At 38.3% G+C, this 27,095-nt stretch overlaps 5 protein-coding genes and 1 long non-coding RNA gene across 9 annotated transcripts; 3 read left to right on the top strand and 3 right to left on the bottom strand.

Annotated features, from left to right (window-relative positions):
• The first annotated feature begins 136 nt into the window (after positions 1-136).
• On the top strand, positions 137-2,519 carry Roe1 (grpE protein homolog, mitochondrial Roe1). Its single transcript, XM_076385081.1, has 4 exons — positions 137-331; positions 722-1,142; positions 1,234-1,317; positions 1,399-2,519. Exons 1-4 carry the CDS (start codon positions 243-245, stop codon positions 1,504-1,506), a joined length of 702 nt encoding a protein of 233 aa, XP_076241196.1. The 5' UTR covers positions 137-242; the 3' UTR covers positions 1,507-2,519.
• On the bottom strand, positions 2,053-5,267 carry Mlh1 (DNA mismatch repair ATPase Mlh1). 2 transcript variants are annotated; one of them, XM_076385079.1, is made up of 9 exons: positions 5,155-5,267; positions 5,007-5,070; positions 4,742-4,941; positions 4,432-4,660; positions 4,164-4,365; positions 2,809-4,078; positions 2,672-2,735; positions 2,413-2,611; positions 2,053-2,345 (listed from the first exon to the last, which is right to left on the bottom strand). In XM_076385079.1, the coding sequence occupies exons 1-9, from the start codon at positions 5,265-5,267 to the stop codon at positions 2,053-2,055; spliced, it is 2,634 nt and encodes an 877-aa protein (XP_076241194.1). The 2 variants fall into 2 exon arrangements, with proteins under 2 accessions (XP_076241194.1, XP_076241195.1); XM_076385080.1 differs by having other exon boundaries at positions 4,754-4,941; positions 5,155-5,210.
• A 602-nt stretch (positions 5,268-5,869) lies between these two features.
• On the top strand, positions 5,870-6,794 carry LOC143183627 (uncharacterized). Its single transcript, XR_013002625.1, has 2 exons — positions 5,870-6,119; positions 6,666-6,794. It is a non-coding gene; the product is annotated as an uncharacterized LOC143183627 (long non-coding RNA).
• On the top strand, positions 6,756-10,978 carry LOC143183625 (heat shock 70 kDa protein cognate 4). The gene is made up of 3 exons (XM_076385268.1): positions 6,756-6,894; positions 7,581-7,794; positions 9,039-10,978. The coding sequence occupies exons 2-3, from the start codon at positions 7,590-7,592 to the stop codon at positions 10,772-10,774; spliced, it is 1,941 nt and encodes a 646-aa protein (XP_076241383.1). The 5' UTR covers positions 6,756-6,894; positions 7,581-7,589; the 3' UTR covers positions 10,775-10,978.
• A 41-nt stretch (positions 10,979-11,019) lies between these two features.
• Positions 11,020-12,508, bottom strand: LOC143183628 (uncharacterized). Its single transcript, XM_076385272.1, has 3 exons — positions 11,818-12,508; positions 11,215-11,693; positions 11,020-11,154 (listed from the first exon to the last, which is right to left on the bottom strand). The coding sequence occupies exons 1-3, from the start codon at positions 12,506-12,508 to the stop codon at positions 11,020-11,022; spliced, it is 1,305 nt and encodes a 434-aa protein (XP_076241387.1).
• A 3,121-nt stretch (positions 12,509-15,629) lies between these two features.
• Positions 15,630-25,742, bottom strand: LOC143183626 (uncharacterized). Of its 3 annotated transcripts, none has more exons than XM_076385269.1 (7): positions 25,457-25,742; positions 21,377-21,520; positions 20,632-20,793; positions 20,154-20,330; positions 19,165-19,425; positions 16,250-16,509; positions 15,630-15,809 (listed from the first exon to the last, which is right to left on the bottom strand). In XM_076385269.1, exons 1-7 carry the CDS (start codon positions 25,686-25,688, stop codon positions 15,630-15,632), a joined length of 1,416 nt encoding a protein of 471 aa, XP_076241384.1. In that variant the 5' UTR covers positions 25,689-25,742. The 3 variants fall into 3 exon arrangements, with proteins under 3 accessions (XP_076241384.1, XP_076241385.1, XP_076241386.1); XM_076385270.1 differs by having other exon boundaries at positions 15,630-15,806; XM_076385271.1 differs by having other exon boundaries at positions 19,282-19,425.
• Between the last annotated feature and the right edge of the window lie 1,353 nt (positions 25,743-27,095).

The following is a 27,095-nucleotide window of genomic DNA, read 5'->3' as shown; positions in this document are numbered from 1 at the left end:
AATTTCTTATAAAAATATAATCGGTACAATGATTTCTTAAAAAAGGATAAATTAAAACCTTTAAATATCAACAAGTATCAATAGAATAGCGCTAGATCGATACTACTAATCGCCACATACACTCATAGTGTAAGGAACAACATTTGAGAACCACTGAAAAAGCACTGGAAAGCACGAGGATCGCGGTTGATCGCGGTATCTCATCATTACTTGATTGGTATTTTCTGAAAAATTGTGAGAACATGGCATCGATTGTGATACCGGTTGCAGTGAGATTTACGCGTGTCACAATTGACAGTTTGCACAATATAAATAGAAATATTTTATGTAGGTAAGGCTCTAGATTTCTTAATTTGATAGTGTTGCAACGTGTGTAGTTCGTTGCACGCATTTTGTAACTCATAGAGCAGAGGTTAGGTCACTAAGTAATACTTTTTTATTCTAATGCTGCAATAATTGTTACAAAGTTCCCTGATATATTTTATAAAATTATCTGACGTTTCTGTTTCGTTAGAGAATTGTGGTTGACGATGTTATTTGGTTATGTTATTGACGAAAATACGTTCTATTGTGTTATACAATCAAACTTAACGTAATAAAAACAAAATCAAATAATATTGTTATTTGTCTATTTTTTAATTTCTGGTATTTTTGGAGGGTTTGGAGTTGTAAGGAATTACATAATCGAAGTATGTTTTATGATTATTATATTCATTTGAAGGTTATCTCAGCCATTGTATGTTTCTTGGCAAAAGCAAGAATACAGTACAATTACGGAAGAAAAAAAATCAGATGGTGCAGAGTCACCCTTATCAGACCTTACAGAGAATGAAAAGAAATTAAAAGCAGATATTGAACTTCTTAATAAGGAGATAACAGAGCTTAGGAGTTACAAAGGAGAATTGGAAGATAAATACAAAAGAGCACTTGCTGAAGGAGAAAATCTTAGAGTTAGATTAACAAAGCAAATTCAAGATGCAAAGCTGTTTGGCATTCAAGGATTTTGCAAAGATCTCTTAGAAGTAGCTGATATTTTGGGTAAAGCTACAGAAAGTGTACCAAAAGATGAACTTACAGAAAAGAATCCACATTTAAAAACTTTGTATGAGGGATTAAGAATGACAGAAGCACAATTACACAAGGTGAATCAACTATAATTTATTTATTCAAATTACTGTAGTGAAAAAAATTGAGTAAAAAAAAAAATGAATATCTTTTTATATGTTTACACAGGTATTTAACAAACATGGTTTAATTTCATTAAATCCACTGAATGAAAAGTTTGACCCCAATCAGCATGAAGCACTATTTCAACAGGTAAGAGTAATGTATTTTACTTATATATGCTTTTATTTTATTATAGAGGGCAAGGAATAACAAAGTGTTTTGTTTATACAGGAAGTTCAAGGTAAAGAACCAGGAACAATTGTAGTTGTATCAAAGTTAGGATACAAATTACATGAACGAGTAGTAAGACCAGCACTAGTTGGTGTTGCCAAAGGATAATTTAAGATTTTATGCTGATCAATTTAAACTAGAATGAGAATACAATTCTTCGAGGAATATTATTAAATAACCTGTCGGCCACAACATTACAACTAAAATTTAAATGTAAAAAGTACATACTAAGTATGAATATGAATGTTAAAAAATTAATATTGAAAGCAGAGTATATAAATTTGATAAAAAACAAACTTATTCTCACAGGGAATTAGTTATTTTATGTTAAAAAAGTGTAACATATATTTGAACTTTGATGTTTTTTTAATTACATTAAATAGATTTAATATATATTTAAAGAAACCATTCCTTGTATTACGTTCTTTTTTGTATCTATTTCATTTTAATAGAAAAATATTAAACTTTAATTAGGAAATTTACATTATTCGTTTAAATAAATATGACATTAAAAAATAACATTAAATTGGGTATTATGATCTTACGAGTACATTACAATAATTTATAGGAACGAAATGACACTTATATGGATTGAAAATTGTCTCTTTTAGAAGGGATTTACTTATCGCCTAAGAATTCGATTTATAAATTTGTCTAACATCTTTCAAAAACTTTGTATAAATCAGGCAAGTTGGCGATTTGTAATACTGTTGAGTCATGAGCAAAATGTTTAGGAGGAAGTAAACTTTCTTTCACTGCACAGTACAAAACATGCTCTGTGATATACTTCCAGTCATGATTATTATGTACGGGATTTATATGACTGTAATATTTCGCAGTTTCTCTACAAATACTTCGAAAGCATGGTTGTTCCGTTGACCACTCAACTTCAGTAGCTAAACGTAGTATATAGAGGGGAAGACCAGCTTCATATGGAAAATACTTTTCTAAGAAACAAAAATAAATTTTGAATTATATTTTAAGTACAAGTAATTTATTCGAATATAGACTCACCTAGTAATACTGGCAAAGATTTTAAATTTCCTTTTTTATCTATAACAATTGAAAAATATTCTTTTAACATGTCTGCTTTTTCTAATAATAATTCTTTAACGCTTGTAGCTAATTCTTCTTTTGGTCCATCTTCCTCTGTCCATCCAGCTTCCTCAGTATCCAATCCTAACATTGCTAGATCATACAAAGAGATTGCTTCCTACAAATAAGTGTAAATTATAATGTAACATCATTTTTATCTAACCTATTTTACACTTACAGAAAATTTAATGACTCCAAAGTTTGCAAAATCATAAAGCATAATCTCGTAAAAAAGCTCCTCCCTAGATTTAAGGAAATTTAATTTAATTATTTTTCTTCATGATCAATATTTTATAAATATTTATATAATCTTACGCCAACTTCTTCGTATCGCAAAGATATAAATTAACACCACTTTGAATAAGAGCAGAAGATTGATCAATACAACCAACAAAAGTTAACTCAGCTAAAATTTGTTTCAATCCTTCATGGCATTCATTTTCTACTTCTTTACGTAATTTCAAAACACTTGTTAATTTTACTTCTCTTCTAAAATTATTTATTGAATAAGATTTAAATTCTTTTAAATCGTCAGTATCATTGTCCTTATTATTATCTGTCTCTACTGACATATGAATCTTTGTAGTTTCCACTTCGTTAGATTCATCATTCTTGTCGTTATTTTTTGTTGTTTTTTCCTCATCAACTTCCTCTGTAGTTTTTTCTTTCTGTACTACATTACTTTTACTTTTAAAACATTTATACACTTGTTTACGAGCTTTATCAGCAATAATGTCAATACAATTTTCTTTTATAGAATCATTTGCTATACTTTCGTCAAATTCATTATCCGTAATATTAAAAATATCTTGTATAGATTCTGATTCACGATTATTTTCTGCTTTGTTATTTGCAGTAGATGACACTACATTATCAACGTTACGTTCTATTATTTCTGACGATGTAGATGGACTCAAAGTATTTACGATTTCACTCCATGGTGTATTTAATTGTTCTACTTTTGTTATTTTAATTTGTGGCGATACAGTTTTTTTGCTTATGTTATTTATATCTGGTGTTAAACACTGTACTTCATCTTTCTGTTGATCATCAGCATGAACAATGTTATTCTCTATGCTGTGATCTGTTTCCTCATTTAATATATTTTTATCTGATTTTGATTTGTTGGATGTAGCATCGTTTAAATATTCATTTAATTTAATACTGTTACTTTCTCTAGAATGATTCATCGCCGTATGTATAGTAAAATTAAATTTGTCTAGTTTCTGGTCAGACGAATCGGTTCTGACCATTTCTTGAGGGCGCATTTTTTTTGTTTTATCAGTATTTTCCCTTTCATATTCAGGTAAAACCTCTTTCAATACTTCTTTGGTTACATCTGCCTTTGGCAATCGTGCTTGGACATAAAATGTTCTAGAAGCGCTATTGCCAGACAGTTTCTCATCTAAAGCAAACTTTATCCTTTCAATAATGGAATTTTCGTGAAGAAACTTAACTTCGTGCTTTGTTGGGTGCACGTTAACATCAACATTTTGTGGCTCAATTTCCAAAGATATGTAACACCAGGGATGAGTTTTTTTTGGAAGATAGAAAGCATAGAGGTCCTCTAACATTTTGCGAATTGCTAAAATAAAACACACATAAAGTACTTTATCTGGAGTAAAGTACATTTTTAGAAAAATCATTTGTTTAAGGATCTCAGAACTTACAAGAAGATTCTACCAGCCTATTGTTAATGAATAACAGAAAAACCATCTTTTTATTTGTGTAATTCGGGTTTGTTATTAAAGCATGCATCTTAAATTTATATGTTTCATCTGTAAGTTCTACTTCTAATAATTCACGGAAAACTGGATTGCCATAAAGTATTCGTACATTATTCATCTTGGTTGAATTATGTGGTGTACGGACCTAGATATTAGAAGACCATTCATTATTAATAATTATTTTAATCAAAATCTGTGTATAATGAAATACCTGAGGTGTTATTTCACCATGTTTTTTCAACATAAATCCTACACTGGGATTATGTACTGCATATTTTGTAACTACATCTGTAATTTTATTAAACTCTTCAGTTGTATTTGATAAAGCTTTTCTTCGTGTTGCAACATTATAAAATAGATTCTCAATAACTATTGTAGTCCCCTGATTTCCAGCACACGATTTAGGTGGTGCTTTTATTTTACTGTCAATGTATGATGCTCTAGAGTAAATAAATAAAATTATTAGCATATTCAATTGTTCCAACTATGTGTCTCTATTTTAAATGAATTGATTCACACACTTATATGCACACTTTTCATCAGCTGTTTTTGTTGTAATTGTTAAAAGTGCTATATGACTGATACTTGCTAAGGCTTCACCACGAAATCCAAAAGTTGATATTGATCGAAGGTCCTCAAATGTTTGTAATTTACTTGTTGTGAATCTTTCACAAACAATTTCCATGTCCTCCTTTCTAATGCCTGTACCATTGTCTTGAATCTAACGAAAACATTACTTAATTAATGTTGCAAATTTTATTTTTTTTAAATTGTTCTGAATGGTACCTGTAATAATTTTAATCCCCCTTCTTTTGCGATAATCTGGATATTAGTTGATCTTGCATCGAGACTAGAACATTTATTAAAAATTGATTTTTAAGGTAATAGAAACGCAGGTAGCACGTATGTAGATTGTGATGTTTGAACAGCTAACCTGTTCTCAATTAATTCTTTTAATGCATTTGCAGGCCTTTGGATCACTTCGCCAGCTGCGATTCTATTTACCACAACTTCATCTAATTTCTTAATTTTTCCTGGCACATTCATTATTGAATGACAGTGTTTTTATTTCGATCGAAAACTCGAGAAGTTACGTGCCAAATACGTATGATTGCACCATACTACTACACAGACAAGTTACGTATGATGCAAATTAATTAAATTTAACTTAGAAAATGTGGACATGAAACGTTTTATTATAAAAAAAACATACATGTTGCATTAATAATTGAAATATGTCATACGCGTACAAATATTTCAAACTTTGTTTTCGCGCCAAATTTTTGAAGTACCTAACTAATGCTAGAATGCTAGTTGCATCTTGCATCAATCGAGTAGTTAGTGCCAACTTCCATAAAAAGCATTGTAGTTCATATTTTTGAGTTAATTGATGTTATATTGTTGCGGTGATATGAGAGTAACAAGACTACAAAGGATTTTACGCAGATACGAAGCATCGAGAATGTGTCCGACTCGACATCGATTTTCGCCATGGTTAGCACCGAAGAGGTATTCAAATTGGCAATAATAGTTAAAGTTATTTCTGTGTGAAATATTTTTCTAGTATAAGATGCGCATATTAGCATATTTAGTAACAGTATATATGGATTTCATATGATGTAATAGCAAGCTACAAAAATAATTCTATCAATTCACTACGAATTCAACTGGTCTTAAATTAGTTTGAAATCAAATTTATAAAGTTGTTCGGTGAAGTTACGATGTATTTTTGAGAATTATTTTTAACCGTGATCGAGCTGTTTTAAGTGCGTTACGTACGATCACGTTCGAATGTTTTTTGTCTGCAAACATATCAAAAGCATTAAATTGATGAAATTTTATTTAGCAACTGTGGACTTATTAAAAAAAGTTTATCCTTTCATTCATAACTTTTTGTTGGTATGTTAGATATTACAGTTACGTATACATAACGTAAATAAATTCTAGTTATATCTACGGTTACGTGATTAAACATACGTTTATCATCGACTAGGTGCTTCTGGTTACTTCTACTTCAATTACCTCATCTATGAAATCTCTCATAAAGTTTAAAGGACATTCAATAATTTTATGTTTCACATGAAAATAGATATTTAATATATCAGAAACTAGACTGAAATATATTCGAAATAAAGTCATGACATATTATTGCAAGCAATAGTTCAAAACAGTTTTTATTGCAAGTTCAAGCAAGATTTGCTTGAATAGCAAAAGTGACATTGACTATTCGGATCATGTATAGCTTTAGTATTTACGATGTCATCGAGGAGCATAATTTTAGCTTGTCAATTCTCGGGCAAACAAGAAAAGATTTAGCATGCTAATTATAACTGTGATTTTGAATGCAACGTGTTTGTTCCAGCATCTTCGAGTATATTCCCCTGTCTAGACGATTCTCTTTCTTTTATCCACAACGTTGTTACGATATATTTATCCTCGTTCTAGATACGTCGCGAACGTTGGGCCAATAGAAACGCAGCGTCAACGTTCGAGCCGCTCTGATTGGTCATCCACAGAAGCTTCTCGAAGCGCGAGATTTGGTGTATAAAGGGGCCGCCGTGCGAATTGCGCGCAGAAATATTCGAGCAAGCGAGTGGTTAACATTGCGCTGACACAAGTGGTGATAACACTGCGACTTAACGAAGTTTTATACGACAAGCGAACGAAACAAAAGGTACGTGTTTCTTGTATACAATTTTCCAACATTGTTAGAATTTTCTACGGTGAATTTCATTGAATCGTTTGGACGTTTGAAAGTGGATTAACGTATGTCGAACGTCGCGTTGAAGTTGCGTCATTGTCGTTGCGCTATGGCCTGATTCGACTGTTTTCAAAACTCGAAAATGAAAGTAGAATTTTGTCGTTAAGATGGATGGAACGATGGTTTTCGTCGCGGTTTGCAATCGTTGGTTCATTTTCGATGTCCAGTGAAATTATTAACGGTAATACGAAACAAATTATAGTTGTACTGACAGATTGAAAATAAGGTGTATAGTTTTTGGCGGTAAAGGTTATAAAAGTTGGCAACCTTAACTTTCTATTGTGTCATACTTTCAATTTTGAGTTCTGTATATGTAGTTTGATAAAAATTTAAATAATAAGTTACCCCAATTGAAATTTGGAATGAAATGTCGTGAACAGTGATTATGTTGTTACTGATGTGGTGGTGAAACGTTATTGCGTCGTACTATTTTCGGCATCACTTGAAAACTGAAAATACAGTTTGGCACCATTCGATAGCATTCGCAAATAAATTTGGAATCTGAAACGATACAAATTCTTGTTTCGTCTTATCCAACGTACATAAAGTGGTATTTTTAGCCAACACGTTTTTTAACTTCGTTTCTTCTTTGCTTGCAGCGATAAAAAATGGCGAAAGCTCCAGCAGTTGGAATCGATTTGGGCACTACGTATTCGTGCGTAGGTGTTTTCCAACACGGAAAAGTTGAGATCATCGCCAACGATCAAGGAAACCGAACGACACCGAGTTATGTTGCCTTCACAGACACAGAAAGGCTGATCGGTGATGCGGCCAAAAATCAGGTCGCAATGAATCCCAACAACACCATCTTCGGTAAGTGATTTTAATTAAAATTTTGAAAAAATTTGTATTCATGATGAATCCTTTCCAATGACCAATCCTTGTACCATGTTGTTTAATGAAATTTATATGTATGTGTGAATAATACGACGACAGTTTGATACAAAATTATTGAATTGATTTGAATTATTTAATACAGCGTGTTAGGGCAGTATTATTTTAATTTATTTGTTGATTTTACAATACGGGGAACGAATATATTGATATTAAATTGATTTGACGAAATGATATTGATTTATCGAGAAAAAAAATCATTACGACAGTACGATGGATATAATATTGATACGTTAATTCACGAAGGCATTATATGTTGATATTGATATTAATGATATTAATATTCATATTAATTGATATTAATACGTTGTATGTTAAGTATACTGATTCGATGTTCAAAGTTTCTTTAAAAAAGAGTTTTAATTTGAAACATATTTTACATTTTCGATGTACCTTTTTTACTAACTTCTTAACACGTTGTATTATGATAACATAATTTTGCATGCCAATGTATTGATTACTTATTTGAATGTTGAAAATTAAAATATCGAATTTATTATCAAGTTTTTCGAAATGGTTATCTTGTTTTTTGGCGTATCGTCTTATGTAATCGGATGGTCGAATTCCATTACATTGATTAGATATTTTATGTTACTCAGTCATGGAACATCGCGTGTGCTTACAAAATTTGTTTCTATATTTAAAACGTTTACTTGTTCAGTTTTTGCACATATAGTCAGAAACAGTACATCATCGTGTTGAAGTTTATAACTGATCTTGCACAACTATTTATTCCTTGGCCCCTATTCATTCACGATACACACGCGTCTGCCCTCCTTCCGTTGCGTATGCAAGTTGGCGGTGTATAATGTTGCGAATGTTATACTTCTGCCAGGCCGATGCGCCTATGTCCTCGGTCTGCTTTTTGCACATTGCACCAGTGCGTAACTGTAATATTGTATTTTATACTATCAAAATTTATATTTGATTATTTCGTTTCTTTTTTAAATTGATTTTTATTTTTTATAAGAAAAATCTATGCAATGTGTTGTATATGTTTGTGATCACGAATGAATGAAGTGTGAAGTCGGAGGAGTGCAGAAGAGACTAACCAGAAAAATCACGTAACTATATCCTAATTTCCTTCACTAATACCTTCATTATCCTTGTTATTTACTTGTTCTTATGGCATATATGTACTGATGATTTCTTTAATCTTGTAGATGCAAAAAGACTGATCGGTCGTCGCTTCGATGATGCAACCGTACAGAGTGACATGAAACACTGGCCATTCACAGTGATAAACGATGGAGGAAAGCCGAAGATCAAAGTCACTTACAAGGGTGAAGAGAAGACCTTCTTCCCAGAAGAAGTATCTTCGATGGTTCTCACGAAAATGAAGGAAACAGCAGAAGCGTATTTAGGAAAAACAGTCACAAACGCTGTCGTTACAGTCCCAGCATACTTCAACGATTCACAGAGACAGGCCACAAAAGATGCGGGAGCGATAGCAGGTCTGAACGTTTTGAGAATCATCAACGAACCCACTGCAGCGGCGATCGCATACGGTTTGGATAAGAAGACAGCAGGTGAAAAGAACGTGTTGATCTTCGACTTGGGTGGTGGTACATTTGATGTATCCATCTTGACGATCGAGGATGGTATCTTCGAGGTGAAATCTACAGCAGGTGACACTCACCTCGGTGGAGAGGACTTCGATAACCGTATGGTGAACCACTTCGTTCAGGAGTTCAAGAGAAAATACAAGAAAGATCTCAGTGTGAACAAGAGAGCCCTTAGACGCTTGAGAACTGCTTGTGAGAGAGCAAAGAGAACTCTGAGCTCATCTACACAAGCCAGCATTGAAATCGATTCTCTCTTCGAGGGCATCGACTTTTACACATCAATTACTAGAGCTCGGTTCGAAGAACTATGCGCAGACTTGTTCAGAAGTACACTGGAACCCGTCGAAAAGGCTCTCAGGGACGCCAAGATGGACAAAGCTCACATTCACAGTATCGTTCTAGTCGGTGGATCTACCAGAATACCAAAAATTCAGAAACTACTTCAAGACTTCTTCAATGGCAAAGAACTGAACAAATCCATTAATCCTGATGAGGCTGTGGCTTATGGAGCTGCCGTACAGGCTGCTATCCTGCACGGTGACAAATCCGAGCAAGTGCAAGACCTACTGCTACTGGATGTCACACCACTGTCTCTCGGTATCGAGACAGCCGGTGGTGTGATGACCACATTGATCAAGAGGAACACCACGATACCCACTAAACAGACGCAGACATTCACCACTTATTCAGACAATCAACCTGGTGTCCTCATTCAAGTCTACGAAGGAGAGAGAGCCATGACCAAAGACAACAACATTCTGGGCAAGTTTGAGCTGACTGGCATTCCACCTGCACCTAGGGGTGTACCACAAATTGAAGTCACCTTTGACATCGACGCGAACGGTATCCTGAATGTATCTGCGATCGAGAAGTCTACCGGAAAGGAGAACAAGATTACCATCACGAACGACAAGGGACGATTATCGAAGGATGATATCGAGAGGATGGTGAATGAAGCGGAGAGATACCGTAATGAAGACGAACTGCAACGCGAGAGGATTTCCGCCAAGAACGCTCTGGAGTCGTACTGCTTCAGTATGAAGAGCACAATGGAAGATGAGAAGCTAAAGGACAAGATTGATCCGTCAGACAAACAGAAGGTCCTCAACAAGTGCAATGAAGTTATTTCTTGGCTGGATGCAAATCAATTGGCAGAGAAAGAAGAATTCGCTGACAAGCAAAAGGAATTGGAATCTGTTTGCAATCCGATCGTAACAAAACTGTATCAGAGCGGTGCTGCTCCTGGAGGAGGTGTTCCTGGCGGATTCCCGGGCGCGCAACCTGGAGGTGGTACCACTGGCGGTAGCGGACCAACTATCGAGGAAGTAGACTAAGTTATTCACTCTGTTCCATAAAGCATCGAAGATCATCATTTTTACACTTATTGTTTTTAACGTATTTCATACAGTCATGAACATACAGCAGATCTCTGATTCGTTTATTGTATTAACCATCTAATTTACGAGAGCACAAAGACTTTATTTATGTGGCTGTAAACGATTTATTTAAATAAATAAATTTTAATTTGTTACAAAAAATACCATAACTGATTAAAACAGATAATCCAATACTTTCCTTTTTAATTCCTATTAATCCAGTGCTGTGTTATATTTTGTTCGTGGTCATTAAAGTCTATAATTTTCGATTCTAAAAACGTCTTTGGTTTGTAAAACTGGACGAGAATGATTAAATACGTGGTGATAACGCTGATGAACTGAAATTTAATTTGTTAAAGTTAGTATCTGATGGTAATTGAAATTTTTTGCTTACTTACTCGTGTTAACAATGAATTGTTCACTTCGAAGAAATCGCAAGCTGTAAACTTAACGGGATGTTGTTGCAATTGCAATGAAAAATCGTTAACTTCATTTCTAACACAGTCGCGTTCGAAGTTTGTTCTTAAAAGACTCTCCAATCCAAAATTGTTTAAATTCATAGTGTTCTCGTCAGCTCTAAATGAAGCCATTTTACTGAATTTTGTGTGTTGAGTGTTCAACACAAAGTCATCTATGTAAGGGCCAGTTTTTGCTATTTCTCGAAGGGTCATTGTACAAACCCAGCACATCACGATAAATTGACCACCGTAGATCGTCCAGATCATATTGTTTAAGAATATGTACCCGATTTCGTGTTCTACTGCGCTCATATAGATTCTGAAGAGTTTCATGACCACCATTATAAACGAATTTGTTGAGCACAGCAGTAAATCCAAGCCGTAAATTTCGTTTAGTGTCGTCACTACGGAACAGGCTTCTGTAATAAAAATCGAGGCTTAATATTTCGAGTATTTCTGTGTTATAAAATTTATTTGTACTACTTCACTACTTCACTGTCTCTCCATTTATCATCTAAGTCATCCAACAATATTTTTACGTGCCATTGTGCAGATTCCTAATTGTCCTTATCTTCAAGGCAGCCCAGTATGCACCCAAAGTTTCGTCCAACTGTTTAATCATTTCGTTGATCGTTCTAAATCTGTTGCAAACCATGTAAACGACGATATCAAACACGAAACTGTTCGCCAGTGTCTGTGTCGTCCTGTAGTAGAAAAGCAGGTCCGAAAAGTAGATCTCATTTGGTACGATGAAGTAATAATAAAGAACATGTGCAATGGCCGACATTGGCCCCAAAACGCAGATAATTAGTATAGCCAAGATTTGCCTGATCTTCATGCAATTGTCGTTGATTGGTAGCTCCTTGCTAATGCGTTGATCCAGCGATTCCATTTTCTTCATCAACTCTGGCCATTTGTCGTAGTGTTGTATGATATGGAATACATAGTAAAACGATGATATGTGGCAGACGGATTCATTCACGGCATACATGATCTCGAACAATTCACTGGGGAACACTCTTCTAAAATTGTCGAAGTCCATTATGCTGTAAGCGACGATCGTCGAGCAAAGACCAAAGTGAATCAAGTGAAGTATCACAGTGATCGCCTTGGAACATTTCACTGGACGTGCGACTCCGACACTCAGTAGCCAAGATACGTACATTATTGGGCGTAATGTACGTTCTGGTTTCAATAGTTTTTCTTCCACTCGAATGGTGATATCCTCCTCCATTGTTGACGGAGTTCTTCAAGTTCTGCCGAGTGTGCGAAGAGTTCCCAAAGCAAAGTGTTGCCTCTGAGGTAGCAAACGTTACTCTGGCAGGGGATTCGTAATTTCATTTGCCTCATCACTAGATTCAGATAGCGATGATATACGAAATCATGTAAAATGAATGTGATGAAATGTACGAACGTTTTTATTTGCTAGATAGGGATTCTACGCACGAAAAGGTTTAATAGGGGTGAGGTCTTTCAAGATCGCTCACGATATGTGTATATATCGAAAAAAGAGCTTTATTTGCCCAACGACTATATTACAATTTTATTATACAGTAAACATTTAAAATGGGGTAAAACGATAACGCTGAACATCGACCATTTTTATCTGTACCTTTTTTTTTCGTAAATTTATTTCTTTTGGATTAGAAATCAAAGGCGGCGGGTCGAGTCGAGTAGTTCGGATAATATTTAGGCGGGCTGTGACGTTTATTAATCCTGTGTAATATTCCCGTTTCTGTAACAGCGATTAAAGAATTGTTCGATCACGATCGATTCGATAAAATCGGGTGTGCAATCGTGTTGTCGGGTGTGTCCCCGTTCTGGTTGGTGTAAGTGGGTTAAGATGAGAGATTCGCTGGCAAAGGACTTATTTATTAATTACGTAGAATCGCGTAATCGCAAGAATGTTCTTTAAGACTCTTTCTCTATACTTCTTTTTTGCTCTTTTCTTTTTATCGTTTTTTTATGTTGCTTTTATTTAGTCGGGAAAGGCAGCGTAATTATTCGAACACGAGACGTCGATACACGTTTGTTTGCTCTTCCTCTGGACAGGAATTTTTCGTTTCCCCCCTTCCTCTCGTTTTAATGCAACACAGCCCCTCGTGCATGATCGCTTCTTACGTATATACACGCACATGTATATGCATATAATATTATATAATTCTTGTTCTTTTAACAATTTTTATCACTACGATTTACACTGACGAGCCGAGCGGCTTTGGGACTAACAGTATTCACGAAAGAACAGAATCTTTAATTTTTAATTATTCTCTTCGTTCTTGGAGCTCAGTGTTTCGTGACTTTAAATCGTAAAACTTTCGAATTTACGTGATTAGCCCCAAAGAAAAGAAATATTTAATTCTGTAATTTCGTTGATGACCAATTTACTTGATTCGCGATTAATTATTCTGTATTCCCAGGTCCAAGTAGAAACGCTACGGAATGAAATTGATTTTTTATCACGACTGCTTCGTTCGGATCACATAAAAGTTTACCTATAAAAAAAAAACAGAAAAGCCGCTCGCGCATCGCACATTTTTCCCCAGAAAAGTAATACGATGCATGTATTCGCAATAGTTCTAGTAGTGCAACTTTGATCACTTGTCGCTTCTTTTTTGCGATGCTGACGTGTCATTAATTTGTCACGACTCTCCGCCATTTTGTCGAAGCGTCCAGTTCGATATCTTTTCTTTTTCGACGGTTTTTTAATATAATTTACCTAATATTAGAGGTATGTTTAGCCTCGACCCACTCGAGAATGCCCTGCCAATTGCTTTTCTATCGCAGCAAGTCCCGTTCGAGCAAACGAAACGATTGAACGCGTCGACATACCATTTTGTGTCAGACGGAATACATTACTGTTAATTACAGGTGTTTTCTTTCCTTTACATATGTCCCAGCGTAGTTCAGGCAAACTTTTGGCGTAGAGCGTTTACCGCATTCTTACGAATACACTGCAGCTTTATTTCTATTTCTTTTTAATGCCACTATGCGCGCGTTTACGTTTACGTACACGTTATACGTATGATCGTGGTATCATTGAGAGAAAATTTTCCACGTTGAATGTTCCGTGAAATTCTGTTCCATTCGATTTCGTCCCTATTATAGCCGGATCGATTCATTTCAAATTGGTATTAATTTGTCACTGATATGTGATCCAAATTTTAATAAATAAGTAGGTATCTGCAAGAGGGCTGAAAACATTCTTATAGAAGATTATAATAATGTAAAATCAGACAGATGTTAATTAAACGTTCTGTTAATCTATTCCGTCCACAGAAATTCAGAATTTCTTTGTTGAGGGAGATTCATAAGTAACATAGTGAATCGTAACAAGAGAGGAGACTGATACGTTTATCTTTTTTATAAACAATAGTTGATGTAAAAAAGCAAAAATTGATATTGCACTGATATGTAAGTAAATTGTAACGGAGCTCAATTCCGTGCTCGATTATTCGCTTATTCTCGACGCTCCTGTATCTCTGATAAAAAAATTCTACCACTGAATAAATAATTTTTGAGTGCTTAAAAATCCTAAGCAGTAAAAAATGATTCCGGTTACGCGCTTTATTTTTTTTAGTCACCCATCTATCCTTGTCTGTAGAGTAACGCGACTAGTCGAATTCAGAACCTAATTTTGTCATTAAGAAGTAAATAAAATGATTTTGTTTATAAAGAAAACTATGAAGAGACACTTTAGCTTCGCTCATGTACAAAAGACTACATACCTTTGATAGTGTATTAAGTTTTCAAATGCTTAATAATTGTGTTCGCGTTTTGCTACTCATCCAGACAAGGAAACTGTCTTTGCTGACTCCAAATCTCTACGAAACCTTGTTTAAACCTCTCAAAATGACACACCATTTGCCCATGATTTAGGTACAACTTCATATGTATACCTACAGCTGTATCGAGGTATGAGGTATATTCCTGAACATTAGGTATCATACAATCGAACGCATGCTCTCTTATCATTTCGAATTCCCTTTCAAAGTTGGCTGTGCATCCCCCTCTGCACCTAGATATTTAAAAATATATCTTTTAGAATTAATAATTCTAGGCCTTCGTGCGTGGCTCAAGCGAACATCAACTTTAACGATCCTTCTACCATCTTTGTACCCTTCCTATTCAGTTCCCTTCAAACGTGATAGAGCATTGCATTAAACGAGGAGTTTCATCTTCCATCAATTTCTAGACCCGTGGTCGTTGGCCATTCAGAGAAGGGACCATTTTAGAATCATGTTGTGTATGTGTATGATCACAACCCTTTAGCTATAAGGCGCAGGGTTGATTTACCGATTCAACGAAGCCTGACGACGTGTATTCTGTTCGATTTCGTCGGTTGTCGTCCTTAACTACACTTGAAAAATGTCACCGGTGGCTCGTGGCGCGATGTTCGTTTCGAAAATGGACGTTGTCGAAGTCGTGACTACGGGAGCCATTTCGCCGAATCTGCTCGCGTTCACGTTGGTCGTCGTTATAGCTGTTGCCTTTGCTGGCGTTTCTTCTGTTGTGTCTGACGTTGTCGGCACCTGCTGAAGTGTAAAACGTTATCAGAGATCTTCGTCAACAAATGGTGCCAAGAATTCTACTGCCCCCAAACGTCAAGAATTTCCCTTCTCAAATTTAGGTATAATTATAGTATCGTAGATTGAGATTAACTTCATGGAATCTCTTGAAAAAGAATTTTCAAACATGATAAAAGGTTATTAAAATTTGTTCTAATTTACAGAACATTGTCCTAGTTAACTGTCATCTTAATTTATTACTGATACTCTAAAAACAAAATTTGTAATACTATTTAAAATAGTTAACTCGTCATAAAGTCAGATTATACGTGGCTGTCTGACTATACACTGACCGTTACTACTTAATCCTCTGATTCACGAAAGAAATAGTTCACAGAGAGGACCAGAATGGAGATGTTTTCGAGCAGAGTGACAATAACAATAAAAACAGTTCTTCCAATAAGTACCTCGTTATAAAACACTTCTTTGCCTTCCTCCACGGAAGGCAGCAGCTCGTCCGTGGAGTGAGGAGTTCTAGGGCTGGGCGTTGGCGCGACTTGCTGTTGTTGACGTTGCTGTTCCTGCTCCCTCTGCTTAGCTAACCTGAGCTCCTGAAGAGCCTGTCGTTGCTCCTTCTCGGTCCTCTCCTTTTCGAGTCGACGTGCGCTGTAGCTGCGTGCGGAGGATGTCGAACTGTGAACCGAAGTTAAGCTAGGGCGACGAGAACCTATTGGAAACAAGGATTGAAAGTTCAGTTTCCTGGACCCCTACGTGGGAACCTCCTACAATTTTTGTCGCTACTCTAAATCGCCAGGCTGAGATCGATAAGAATTACGAAATACCTAATTGCGTCTGCTCGACTAATATACCAGCGTGACTCTCGGTTTTTGCGAGTTTTTCTATCGATTACGATCTTACGGGTGCGTCGGTGAACGAAACCCCCTGTTCGCTTGGCTAAGTCTCTGTCGACGAAAAATGATCGCACCTCGAGGTTGCGCTTCGAAAGTGGCGACAGTTCTTGCTTCGTCGGGATCGGTTTAAAGCCAGGAAGGTGGAGTAGAGTTAGAATCATGGATCGGTACATTTTTGGAACTGTGAAAGGTGTACCAGTTGCGGTCGGTGAGGTGGAATTGATGGGAAGGGGGTGCACAGTACTTGAAGAATGGGATCGTCATGTGTTCGGTGTTCAACTGTGCTGGTTGTCGTGTAGAGATTGTAATAGTACAAGCAAACGTTGCGAAACTGATAAGCGTTCTTTTCGGCGTAAGCGAATGCATACGTAGTCTACCTGCAGGGGTTCCCCTTACTAATCAATAACACATTTTTCGTAATGGCGAATGATGTTTTCTAGCGTCCTACGCGGCGAGCCTTGGAGTAATTTTAAAGTGAAACAAGTAGTCTTCAAGTTGGCATTAACGACCATGGAATTGCAGTTAAGAGCTGTTTGAGTCACATTATATATGCAAAGAGCAGATGCTTGGATGCTGCTTGAGCGTTCCTGATGCAGGGACCTCGTTACGAGTCCTTATCGATTAACAGCAACATATAATAGTAAAGACGATATAAAACGCAACTAAGCAGAGACAGACTAATGTACCTGTATTTTACCGTATGTAAAGCTCTGTGTGTGCCGATAGATTTTGTAAGTGTCACTGTAACTGGAGAATGAAGCAAGCCGAAAGGCTAAGCTTCTACCTGATTTTCCAGCAAGTATGTCTAGCAAAGAATAGTGCTTGCGTTCGCTGATATACCATCAATTTTCCATTTCTCAGTGCTCTAATATCGCATGAACATGTTTCCACTTGTCGCCAAAGCGCAAGTCAATTAACAGTCGCGAAAGCATCGAGTCTTGCAAATTTGTTCGCGACACCAGAAGCAGAACTCGAGGAAGGCAGCTTTTCCAATTAGGGGATAAGCAATTTTTGGTTTTTTCCTCTGTACCTTTTTCCCCTTTTTTCTTGCTATCTCAAAGCGCCAGTTTAAATGCAGGGGGATGAATAGCAGCGATATTATAGAGCTAGTGTTTAATTGGAGGACTCGACCGTGTTTCGTGGGGTCGTGTCGTGTTCGTTATTGAGGAGAAAGAAAAATGTTAATGTACGTATTCGGTGAAGCCGAGCATCGCATGCGAACGCGGACGAAGAGACAGATGCGTGCGTGTGCAGCGAGCTAGCTAGTGCGTAAAGATTTCGTGTCTCCTCTACGTCTTACCAGAGAACGTTCGTTCGTTAACGAGCAACGAAATCGGCCGCTGCCATCTTGCTATCTCGTAACACACTCGTGCAGCGCTTTTGGTTATTGATCTTTTACATCAGTACTCGTTTCTCACGTGAATGCAGCTTTTGTGTACACAATTCTCGAATGCCACACGTATGTGTACGTGGTTTAGATTTTTTGGAGAGGAGGGTAGGAGGTGAATGCGTGACAGAGATATTCTTTTTCTTCTGGGCTAATCTAATGCTTCGGGACGCGTTGGGCACCTCCGTCGCGGCCATCCTCGCCGGAAATGCACCGTTGCGCCAAAGAAAAATTCTAGTTCTGACACTCGGACGGACAACAGAGAAAGAAAGATCCTTCGTGTATCTGGAGTCCTGCGTTCCCCTTGTTTCTTTAGTCTCCGTGATAACCAATCTCTCTTCTTCAAACATCTGAAGCTCGAGGATTAATAAAGACTAAAGGGACTAAAGAAACCTAAGAAACGCAGCAGGTCTAGTGGAAAGGGAACGCTAATATCAATAACAACTACTACGACACAATAGCGACAACGGTATGGTACAACTTGAAGCACCACCACCTTCTTCTTCCTCGTTGTCAGCGTCGTCCTCTGGAGAGGCGACTTGCAATGGGATAGGATGTCAAAGGCTAGTCAGAGAAACAGGAGAGGAGTAAACAAATACAGTAAACCATCTGCAACTGATCACGAACGAGTTTTCGTTCGCTGATCAGATAATCAAGGCTTACTACACTTGACTGACGAAAGACAGGGAATAGGTGGTTCCTCGATAAGTCGATGCAAGTGGAAAACAAGATTACAGATTCGAAAGAAACTTTTTGCAGAACTATTACAGTTACTTCCTGTACAAAAGTTACTTTCCAACTTTTCTTTTAGATACTTGTTCAGTTTTCCTATTGCATCAAGCTCATAAGATCATCCTGATCATAATTAACGGATAGGTGGAGCTGGAAGAGAGGCCAGGGTGAATAGCAAATCACTCGAACGGGAAGAAGAATCCCTCGATCATGGGAAGGGTGATGGGTGGGCGTAGGTGGCGTACAAGAAGTGTGACAGATGCGGACAGAAAGAAAGATAGATAGATAGAGAGACAGTAGAGAGAAGACAGACACAACGAAAGAGCTTAGAAAGAGATCGTTGATCGTCTACCGAGGCCGTCGGACGATCCCTCAGCAACGTCGCTAAGGGTACGTCGATGCTTGTTCCCGCCTTTGGTCGCCTGCAGGTGACACGATATAAGCAAGATGGCTGCGGCACGTGCCGCACCTGCTCTCGACGCTGGTACCAAAGGACCACGGCTACCGCCGCTGCTCGGCCTCCTGGTGAACGCGTAGGTCAAAGGTCCTGCCGTGCTGCTTCGCTGGCTGGATCGTGAGGACGGTCTGCCACCATGGAGCGTCAGCGGGATACCTGTTGGATTATCTTCATTATGTCTTCTTCCTTCAATATTTATCGATTTATCGAGAATTCATCTTCTTCTTGGAGTAAATTGTGTGTTGAGTCTGTAGAGTGATTTGTGACCAAGGAGTGCAGTAGGAGTTCTGCATACTCTACTGGCTGTGCTGTTCATCGACTGTACTCTGTATAGATTTGTTTAAACTTATGGAGCTCGCGTTGCTAAACATTGCATTTCACTATAAATCGATAGAGAAATAGGACAGAGTCGGTGGAACATTTCTAAAATGCTTCTGATATTCCACGAAGTAACGTTATAAAGTAGCCTTAAACAGTAGTTTCGTCATTAGGTCTTTTTTAATCATGGCACCATTACCTCCACCAGCTCCGAGAAGGTATTAAGATCACGATTAAGACAGAATTAAAATGTTATTAGGATCTTCAGACGTCAGGTCCTGGTCCCCTCTCGTGTTCCTACGCGAAGTAGGACAGAAGCGAAAATAGACATCTTCGGAGGGGACGGAGTCCTTCATCGATACTTAGAGTTATTGATTTTGCACCGGGAAGCGTCATAATGGAATATAGTGCAGTTTCGCTGCAGTTATCGTAGCGGTTATAGTGATCGGCAAGGTCGGCGAACGTTATATCGTGGCGCAATTACCTTGTTAAATTTCAAGGGATCGATCAGCTGGAAATAGATTTACTGGCCGATCCCTGATCTGTTGCTCGCTCGTAGTACTCACCCGTGTCGCTGGAGAAGAGCATGGGCGGCGCGTGATTCGCGTTGGCATAGTGCCGCGGCCTTGAGTATCTCGCACTGCTGAATAACTTGAGCACGAAGCATATCATCGCCGTGAATATCGCTATCCCCGACGCTATGCAGAGCAGGGTCGGTATGTCCGTGGTTATCAGCACCAGATCTGCCAACATATTGTTACGCAACGTGTCAATCCGTGACCACTTTCCAAGAAAACGAAAGTTCAGTGGTACATAGATATGTTGCTTCTATAGCACTTTGTATGCCACTGATTCAATTGTCTACGATTCAAGCTTAGATGCTATTTAAAGCAAGAAGTAACTATGGTGTATAAGATAATGAGAGACAGTTGTAAGTCAAGTTAATGGTATTTATGAATCTTCATTATACCTTCATGAATGTGTAGGATTGACTGAGTTTGAGTAGTGTTTTAACGAGTTTGACAATAAGTTGGCACAGTGTACCTTCGGCGCAGAACACCTTCTTGTTAGGCCTGGACAAGGCAACCCTGTGGTAGCCTTCCTCGCAGTCGCACACAGCGTTGTGCTGCACCTGAGTGCATGTTGAGTGTTGATCCGTAAAAGTGCAAGTTGCGCGATAGAAACACTGCTCCCCGAGTCTTTTGGCTGGAAAATAATTTAGTCGTTCAATTTAATAAAGTTGAATTACTTCCAATTGCAATGGTAACGTGGACACTTAGAGCTTTTCTTTATTCCTAAATATTTTAGGCCATTCTAAGTTGAATGGATAGTTTCAAATAGAATTGAAGCTTGTAACTTTTTGATAAAATTTTAATGACCAACAGCTAACCGATTGAAAGCTTAAAAAAAATTTTCCCAGAAAAATAAATGTATCTGCATAGGTACTATAATAATAAAAAAGTGAAACGAAAACTGGAACTACTGAAACAGTCACAACAAATACAATTCTTAGATTCTATTATTGAACAATCACATTGAATACTGAACTGTATCTCGAATAAACAATTGAACGAGTCTAGCTGCGAACACGTTTTCAAATCGACTCTAGGGACGAGTGAAGCACAAAACATCCTTTCACGGCTTATCGATTAGTTAAAGGCGACAGAATTCCCTCTTTCTATCGACATTTATTTTCCCCTGTTTCGCTCGTCCACGTTACCATGGACTTTTTGATATCGGAATGACCTAGTTAGGAGCGTGTAACCGATCGTAGAATGTTCATACGTACGTTTGGCACATCCTTTGGTAGGCCCAAGGCGAACTGGATAGAACTTCTCGCACTCGCAGAGCCCGGTGATCGTGTCACAGAACACGTGTTGCAAGTCCGGATTGCACGAGACATCGCATGGCGAACCCAGGTATTGGCCCTTCGCTAAAATCAAAATTTACTTATTTAACTATAAGGGTAAACCCTCTTGAGATAATATATTAGTCGAGATGTAAATAGTTGATTAGATTATATCTAGGCAATGATTGACTTCTCAGCGTGTTTCTGTTGAAGTATTTTGTAGAATATCTTGAAGTCAAATGAACAAATTTAAATAATGTATTTTAGAAATGCAATCATTGGTCAAAGCTATACTAAGAATTATAGCAAAAATTTAATATATGGAGATTTGAATAATTTCTAAATAACTGTTTGTAGAATATCTTGATAAAGTGTAATAAGCTTCTGAAAATGATTTCAGTTAAATTAATGAAATAGTTCTCGAGAATAATTTTCTTCAAAATTCTAGTTACGTCATTTCAAGAAAGTATCTTGTATGTAGTATTATACTTAAATAGTATTCAGTGTTGCTTTATTCTTCTATGAAGATGCCAAGATTCTTTACAATCACATTGTTGAGCTTCGACATACGTCTCTACACATCTCAACAATATCTTTTATCAAGAAAGTAACAGCTCTTTGTCCCAGGCGTCTGTTTATTGAGCTATGAATACAAGCACATTCTTCACAATTAGGAAAGCAAAGAAGCATTGTTGTGTTTTTTAAGGAAACCACTTTCATGTCAAAAGATGTTCGACATTGCTTGTTTGCCAGCCGACTGCATTGCCTTCTGTTCCTAATTTCGTCGATGCGGATAAACGATCCGTGCACCTTGTTCGAATACAATTTTAATGGCTTGTAGCGTTTCTGTTCAGTAAATTAACACGCTAAGTTTTCTTGGGCTAATTGCACGATTTGGTTTAGGTTACGAGGCTCGGGCATCCCGCCAGATAATTAGCGTATCGATTTTCCTTTAAATTATAGTGTTATAATGTTATTAAATGTTCCATGGCGTCAAGGGGAAATGGCAGTGACGATTAACTTCGTTGGCAAACGTTCAGAAGCTTTTAGCCGAGACGTGTCATCCTTCCGGGGCTTAATTATACTTCTTCCACTGTTTCTAATCAGACGTATGAAATGATAAAGGGAGCGATTTTTCAGATGAAGCCATATCAAAAATGAGGAGTGGAACTTTATCATAAAAGACTTCCTTTTACAAAAATTTTAGCATCAAGATATAATTATAAGTTCAATATCATAATTTTAGCATGTTTAGTTTTCACTTTTTCATTTATAGCACTTATAAAATCAGCATATTCAGCTCCTCAATTTTCGAAACACTTAAGAAATCTTTTTTACTGACGTTTGACCTAAGCAATACTTTTTGTAGATTACTCTTTTAAGAGAATGTTCTCCTTTAAAACAAATTTTCCTGCAAATAAGACCTATATAAGAAGCTTCCATGTTTTGTACCTATAAATAATTGTACAGAGAATTGTCACCTTTTCCCCTAGATAGATAAACCAACTTATCAAGACTTTACGAGGCGTAGACGAAAAGTTTCCGCGAGAGTTTTACCCTCTTTTATTAGCGATAATAGCACATAATACATACTTATTTCCTGAGTTTGGCACCACTATAAATCATTTATAAACATTTAAGAAAGAAAATATACAGTCTACTAAAATTGATCATTACATTAAATTTGTATTTCTTCGAAACATCACAATTTACTCCGATCAACGCTTGCGTTAAACAGCGACAATAAATCAACGATTCGTCATAAAGCTTTGCCACTTGAGCCTTGCAGCCAATAAATGTGATGTATGCTGGTACTGTTCTCTATTTCCCACGGTTACTAATAAAAGAGGAAAGAATCGTTTCCATGAACTTTTAGCCCAGCCCTTTCATGGTTTTACCGTCGGATTGGAATTCATGTTGGTCAGGTCGATCGATCGCTCGAACTGCAGATGAATCGGGGTGGCGTTGCCGTGTCGCATAAATAATTGAGCGTGCAGGGTAGCACGATTACGCTTCTGACCTCGTTCAGGAAGTTCACGGTGTAATGTTCGTAGGGGAGCGCGATTCACTGGTGTTTTTCAACGATCATCGAGCTTCTCTGGGACGCGGGGCTGTAGTGAATGGCGCTCGCGCGAAATATAGGGATGAATGACGCACGATTCTCTCTTCGTTAACTTCCTTCTCGCTCTCGTTCTCTTTACCATCGCGGGGGAGACCGAGAGAGAGAGGAAGAAGGAGATTCCTTTGAATCCGTCGGCAGTTGCAGGCAGTGTGCGAACTCCCACACGGCGAAAGCTTGCAGCATCCATTAAAATCAATACCGGCGGCATGGTTGGCGCGAAAATCCAAGAGGGACGAGCTCCTCGGCGGTGCACGCCGACGCCCGCGCAGTCGCTCTTTCCGGGACGCGTAATATTTGTTTTCCTTGTCGCCAGACCCAATTTCGTTCGACGAATTCGCGTACTCGTGATTACGAAATGAAAGTAGCGGAAGAAGCTAATTGAGAACTCATGAAAATGGTGTCACCTGGTAAATACTTTGTTTGAACCTTTGAACCTACTGCTCGGAATAAAGGTTCAAATAGTACCAATGATTTGACTCTGAAGGTCTAAAGATTGGAAGTATGATTTCCTAATATTCCTCTTTTTGGAGCTATGGAGAAAGCTCAATTCATGAGGATGTGATAGATGATAAGAAGTGCTTATGGATTAGCAAAGAGCAAACACCTTGATTGAACGACGGTAACGATGACAACGCAGAGTGTTTACTCTCTAGTTGAAGGTTCTAGGAGCACAAGTGTTTGCACGCTCGTATCGAGCAAGCGCGAGAAAGGCGAGGCAAGAATCCCGAGGCACACATGTTCGATCGTCCTTATTTCCCCGGAAAATAAGATAACGTTTCTCCTACAAAGGGCGAGTATCGATTGCTAAATAAACTGGTTGTTCGGACGGCTAGAAATCGAGGGCGTGCTTGCATGCAACGAGAATGTTCTGTTGATTGAAAATCAATTATACGCATCAGAGTTCTTAGGGGGCCGTCTATACGTTGCTTAATCTACTTCGAGCCAATGTTCCTGAGCTTTCACGACTATTATGGTAGCCAAGAAGATGTACGATCAATAATTCGCTGTTTTCAATTTGCTGGTCTTCCAACCAACTCCCTGTTCTTTTTCCTTTGCCTCGATTTAAAGCATTCAATTTACAATTTGTGTTTAATTTTCAAATGAAAGGTTTACGTTTTTCAAGTTACGTTACACTCACAGACTCTCCATAACGCTTGTTTCTCATTTTACATTCTTTAACTACCTCGTCCTAATTTCAACCTCATTAAAATTTTAACGAGGCTTACGTCATCATTTTAAATAACGTCCTGAGTAACAGTTTTCTCAAAATTGATATAGATATTGCGGCCATGTTTGCAGACATTTGATTAAGACATTTTTTCGAGGTCTGTGCGTTAAGTCATCGTTAAATTGAAGTTAATGTAGTAGCAATATTCAGATTTTTCGTTCTATTTTTAATTATGTCGACACATCCGAATCAGTATTTCCCGAAAAGATGTTCGTAAAATCAGTACCACGGCGACGCAACAATGTAGCGTCCTCTCTCGTGCTGAAGCAACAGCGCAACTTCATCAAAATTTTAACGAAATTTTCCTCGCAGTCCTACCTATTCCATCATAGTAAAATTAATATACGTTCTAAACAGTACTTCATAAACCCCCTTAAAATGAAAATTATCGTCACCTACGCAGCAGCAACATAGTGTCCTCCTCTACAGGAACCCAAAAACGTTTCAACAATTCTATAAAAGTCTCAAGAAACCATTCCTTCAACACCATCATCCTGAAACCAGTACACATTCTAGACAGTAGTCCACAAAAGAATCCTCCCATATTCATTACCACCATCACGGCCATCACCCAAAGGGACGCTAACCCATCGAGCCCCTACGTTCCCAGCGCCCAATGTGGGTCAGCAGTAGAATCCATGGGGAGTGTACAGCTCTCCCTGGCACTCACCCGCAGTGATGTTCTCCTCGAGGTAGTCCTGATCGTCGTAGACATCGTCTTCGTCGTCCTGTTCGTCATTGTTGTAGCTGGATTCCCGCACGTCATCACCTGCGATCAGTCGACCTGTCGATCGATCCTGCCGCGTGCGGCAGCTGCAGTTTGACACCAGGAAGACGAGGCAGATGAGCAGGAGCCAGGAACGGCAGCAGGTCAGTCTCAGGGCGGAGGGAAGTGCGCTCATCGCCCCCGCGGCGCGAGTCAACCCCCGAAACCGACCACCGGCGGCGCATCGACATCCTTCCCCGTCGCCTGCCCGCCCCCCCTCCCGCCCTCCTGCACGCCCTCTCGCCTTCGACGCCTCTGACGAGCGCCTTATATCGCGTGGATAGCTCCCTGCGACACTCTGCCCTTCGACCAGGCTCCACTTCGCGCACGAATCTCTCAACCTCCGGCGACGTTCACCTGCACGCGCGTCAGGGTGGTCGACGTAGCCACCGCCAGCAACGAGTACCGTCCGACTGTCGAGGAACGATATTCTCGGACTCGTGCTACCCGTTCACTGACGCCTTCCTTCCGTTAGCCGGTCGACCACCGCGGTTGCAGCTGCGCGGTACCACCTCCTCCGTTCACCCCCTTCTGCAACCCTCTGTACCGTCGCGTCGATCGAGATCACGGCTGCTCCTCCTCGGCCAACCTCCCGACCGCTCGAGGACCGTTCGGTAGCCTTTCGGTTGCCTTTCGGTTGGTTACTTTCCAGAACTCGAGCTACTCGAGTGTTTTCGAATTCGGATGCCTTAGGAGATTCTAGGGCTACGCGGGCCCGGCTTGTGAACTCGGGAATAGCTTGGGATTGTTTGCGCGCGAGAAATATTTGGAAAGAGGAACAGTAGGTAGATAGTTCTACTTCTGCCACCTTGAAGTGGGCTCGGTCACGTGACCCATTCAGCGCCGCAAGTACCACACTGACGATAATAGTGGCCCCTGATTTGGACATGGGATCGTGTTTGGTTTGCGTGTTGGTTACTGGTGAACTAAAATAATAGAGGTTGGGTTAATTGAAAATTTCCGAGAATAGAGAAAGTTTGTGGTCGGAATTGGGGGTAGCTGTTTGGTGTGTGCAGAATGTGTATGGGAGGAATTTCTGTAGTAGAGTTTTAATGGTTTCAAGAAAGTACTTAAAGTTTATATATTGCATTTTGTATTGGTATGTAGAGGTATGTGTGGTGTTTAAATACAGCGTAGGAAATGGAGGCTAGGCGTGGGGTATTCAATACTTTTGTAGCATTGATTAAGGAAAGAAAGTAGTGTAAGTAGTACGTGTCGATATAAGTCAGACAGTGGCGCAACGTGTATTTTCCTTTACTATGCTTGAATCCTGTGTTCATATTTCCCTTTTCGTATCTTATTATAGACTTTTGGAAATGTAATTTTACAAAGTATACTGTTTTCAAATACTTTAATATTTTTTTGTGAAGATATATTAGATATTTAACAAAAATCTAATCTCTGAAAGGATACAATTTTTTCGTTTTAGTCCTCGGACTTTTTCATAAACAATTCTTCAGGAGTAACATACTTAACTGACTTCTTCTTCCTGCAATAGGGCTTCGTCGGAAATAGATTCCCGATAAAGGGCGCTGTGTACAAT

Source organism: Calliopsis andreniformis, chromosome 9 (genome assembly GCF_051401765.1).
Source record: "Calliopsis andreniformis isolate RMS-2024a chromosome 9, iyCalAndr_principal, whole genome shotgun sequence".
Lineage (NCBI taxonomy): Eukaryota > Metazoa > Arthropoda > Insecta > Hymenoptera > Andrenidae > Calliopsis > Calliopsis andreniformis.
This window is presented reverse-complemented; position numbering and strand designations above follow the sequence as displayed.

Excerpts from the sequence above, each read along its gene's own strand:
- Mlh1 (XM_076385079.1), bottom strand. The coding sequence starts at position 5,267 with ATGAATGTGCCAGGAAAAATTAAGAAATTAGATGAAGTTGTGGTAAAT. Across the intron at positions 2,736-2,808 it reads TGCGATACGAAGAAGTTGGC|GGAGGAGCTTTTTTACGAGA; the intron begins GTAAGATTATAT and ends CCTTAAATCTAG. Across the intron at positions 2,612-2,671 it reads TTGGAGTCATTAAATTTTCT|GAAGCAATCTCTTTGTATGA; the intron begins GTAAGTGTAAAA and ends ACTTATTTGTAG.
- LOC143183628 (XM_076385272.1), bottom strand. The coding sequence starts at position 12,508 with ATGGAGGAGGATATCACCATTCGAGTGGAAGAAAAACTATTGAAACCA. Across the intron at positions 11,694-11,817 it reads AATTAGGAATCTGCACAATG|AAGCCTGTTCCGTAGTGACG; the intron begins GCACGTAAAAAT and ends TTTTTATTACAG. Across the intron at positions 11,155-11,214 it reads ACAATTCATTGTTAACACGA|TTCATCAGCGTTATCACCAC; the intron begins GTAAGTAAGCAA and ends ATTAAATTTCAG.
- Roe1 (XM_076385081.1), top strand. The coding sequence starts at position 243 with ATGGCATCGATTGTGATACCGGTTGCAGTGAGATTTACGCGTGTCACA. Across the intron at positions 332-721 it reads AATAGAAATATTTTATGTAG|GTTATCTCAGCCATTGTATG; the intron begins GTAAGGCTCTAG and ends ATTCATTTGAAG. Across the intron at positions 1,318-1,398 it reads ATGAAGCACTATTTCAACAG|GAAGTTCAAGGTAAAGAACC; the intron begins GTAAGAGTAATG and ends TTGTTTATACAG.
- LOC143183626 (XM_076385269.1), bottom strand. The coding sequence starts at position 25,688 with ATGAGCGCACTTCCCTCCGCCCTGAGACTGACCTGCTGCCGTTCCTGG. Across the intron at positions 21,521-25,456 it reads CGAGGAGAACATCACTGCGG|CGAAGGGCCAATACCTGGGT; the intron begins GTGAGTGCCAGG and ends TTTTGATTTTAG. Across the intron at positions 20,794-21,376 it reads TACCAAAGGATGTGCCAAAC|CCAAAAGACTCGGGGAGCAG; the intron begins GTACGTATGAAC and ends ATTATTTTCCAG.
- LOC143183625 (XM_076385268.1), top strand. The coding sequence starts at position 7,590 with ATGGCGAAAGCTCCAGCAGTTGGAATCGATTTGGGCACTACGTATTCG. Across the intron at positions 7,795-9,038 it reads TCCCAACAACACCATCTTCG|ATGCAAAAAGACTGATCGGT; the intron begins GTAAGTGATTTT and ends TTAATCTTGTAG.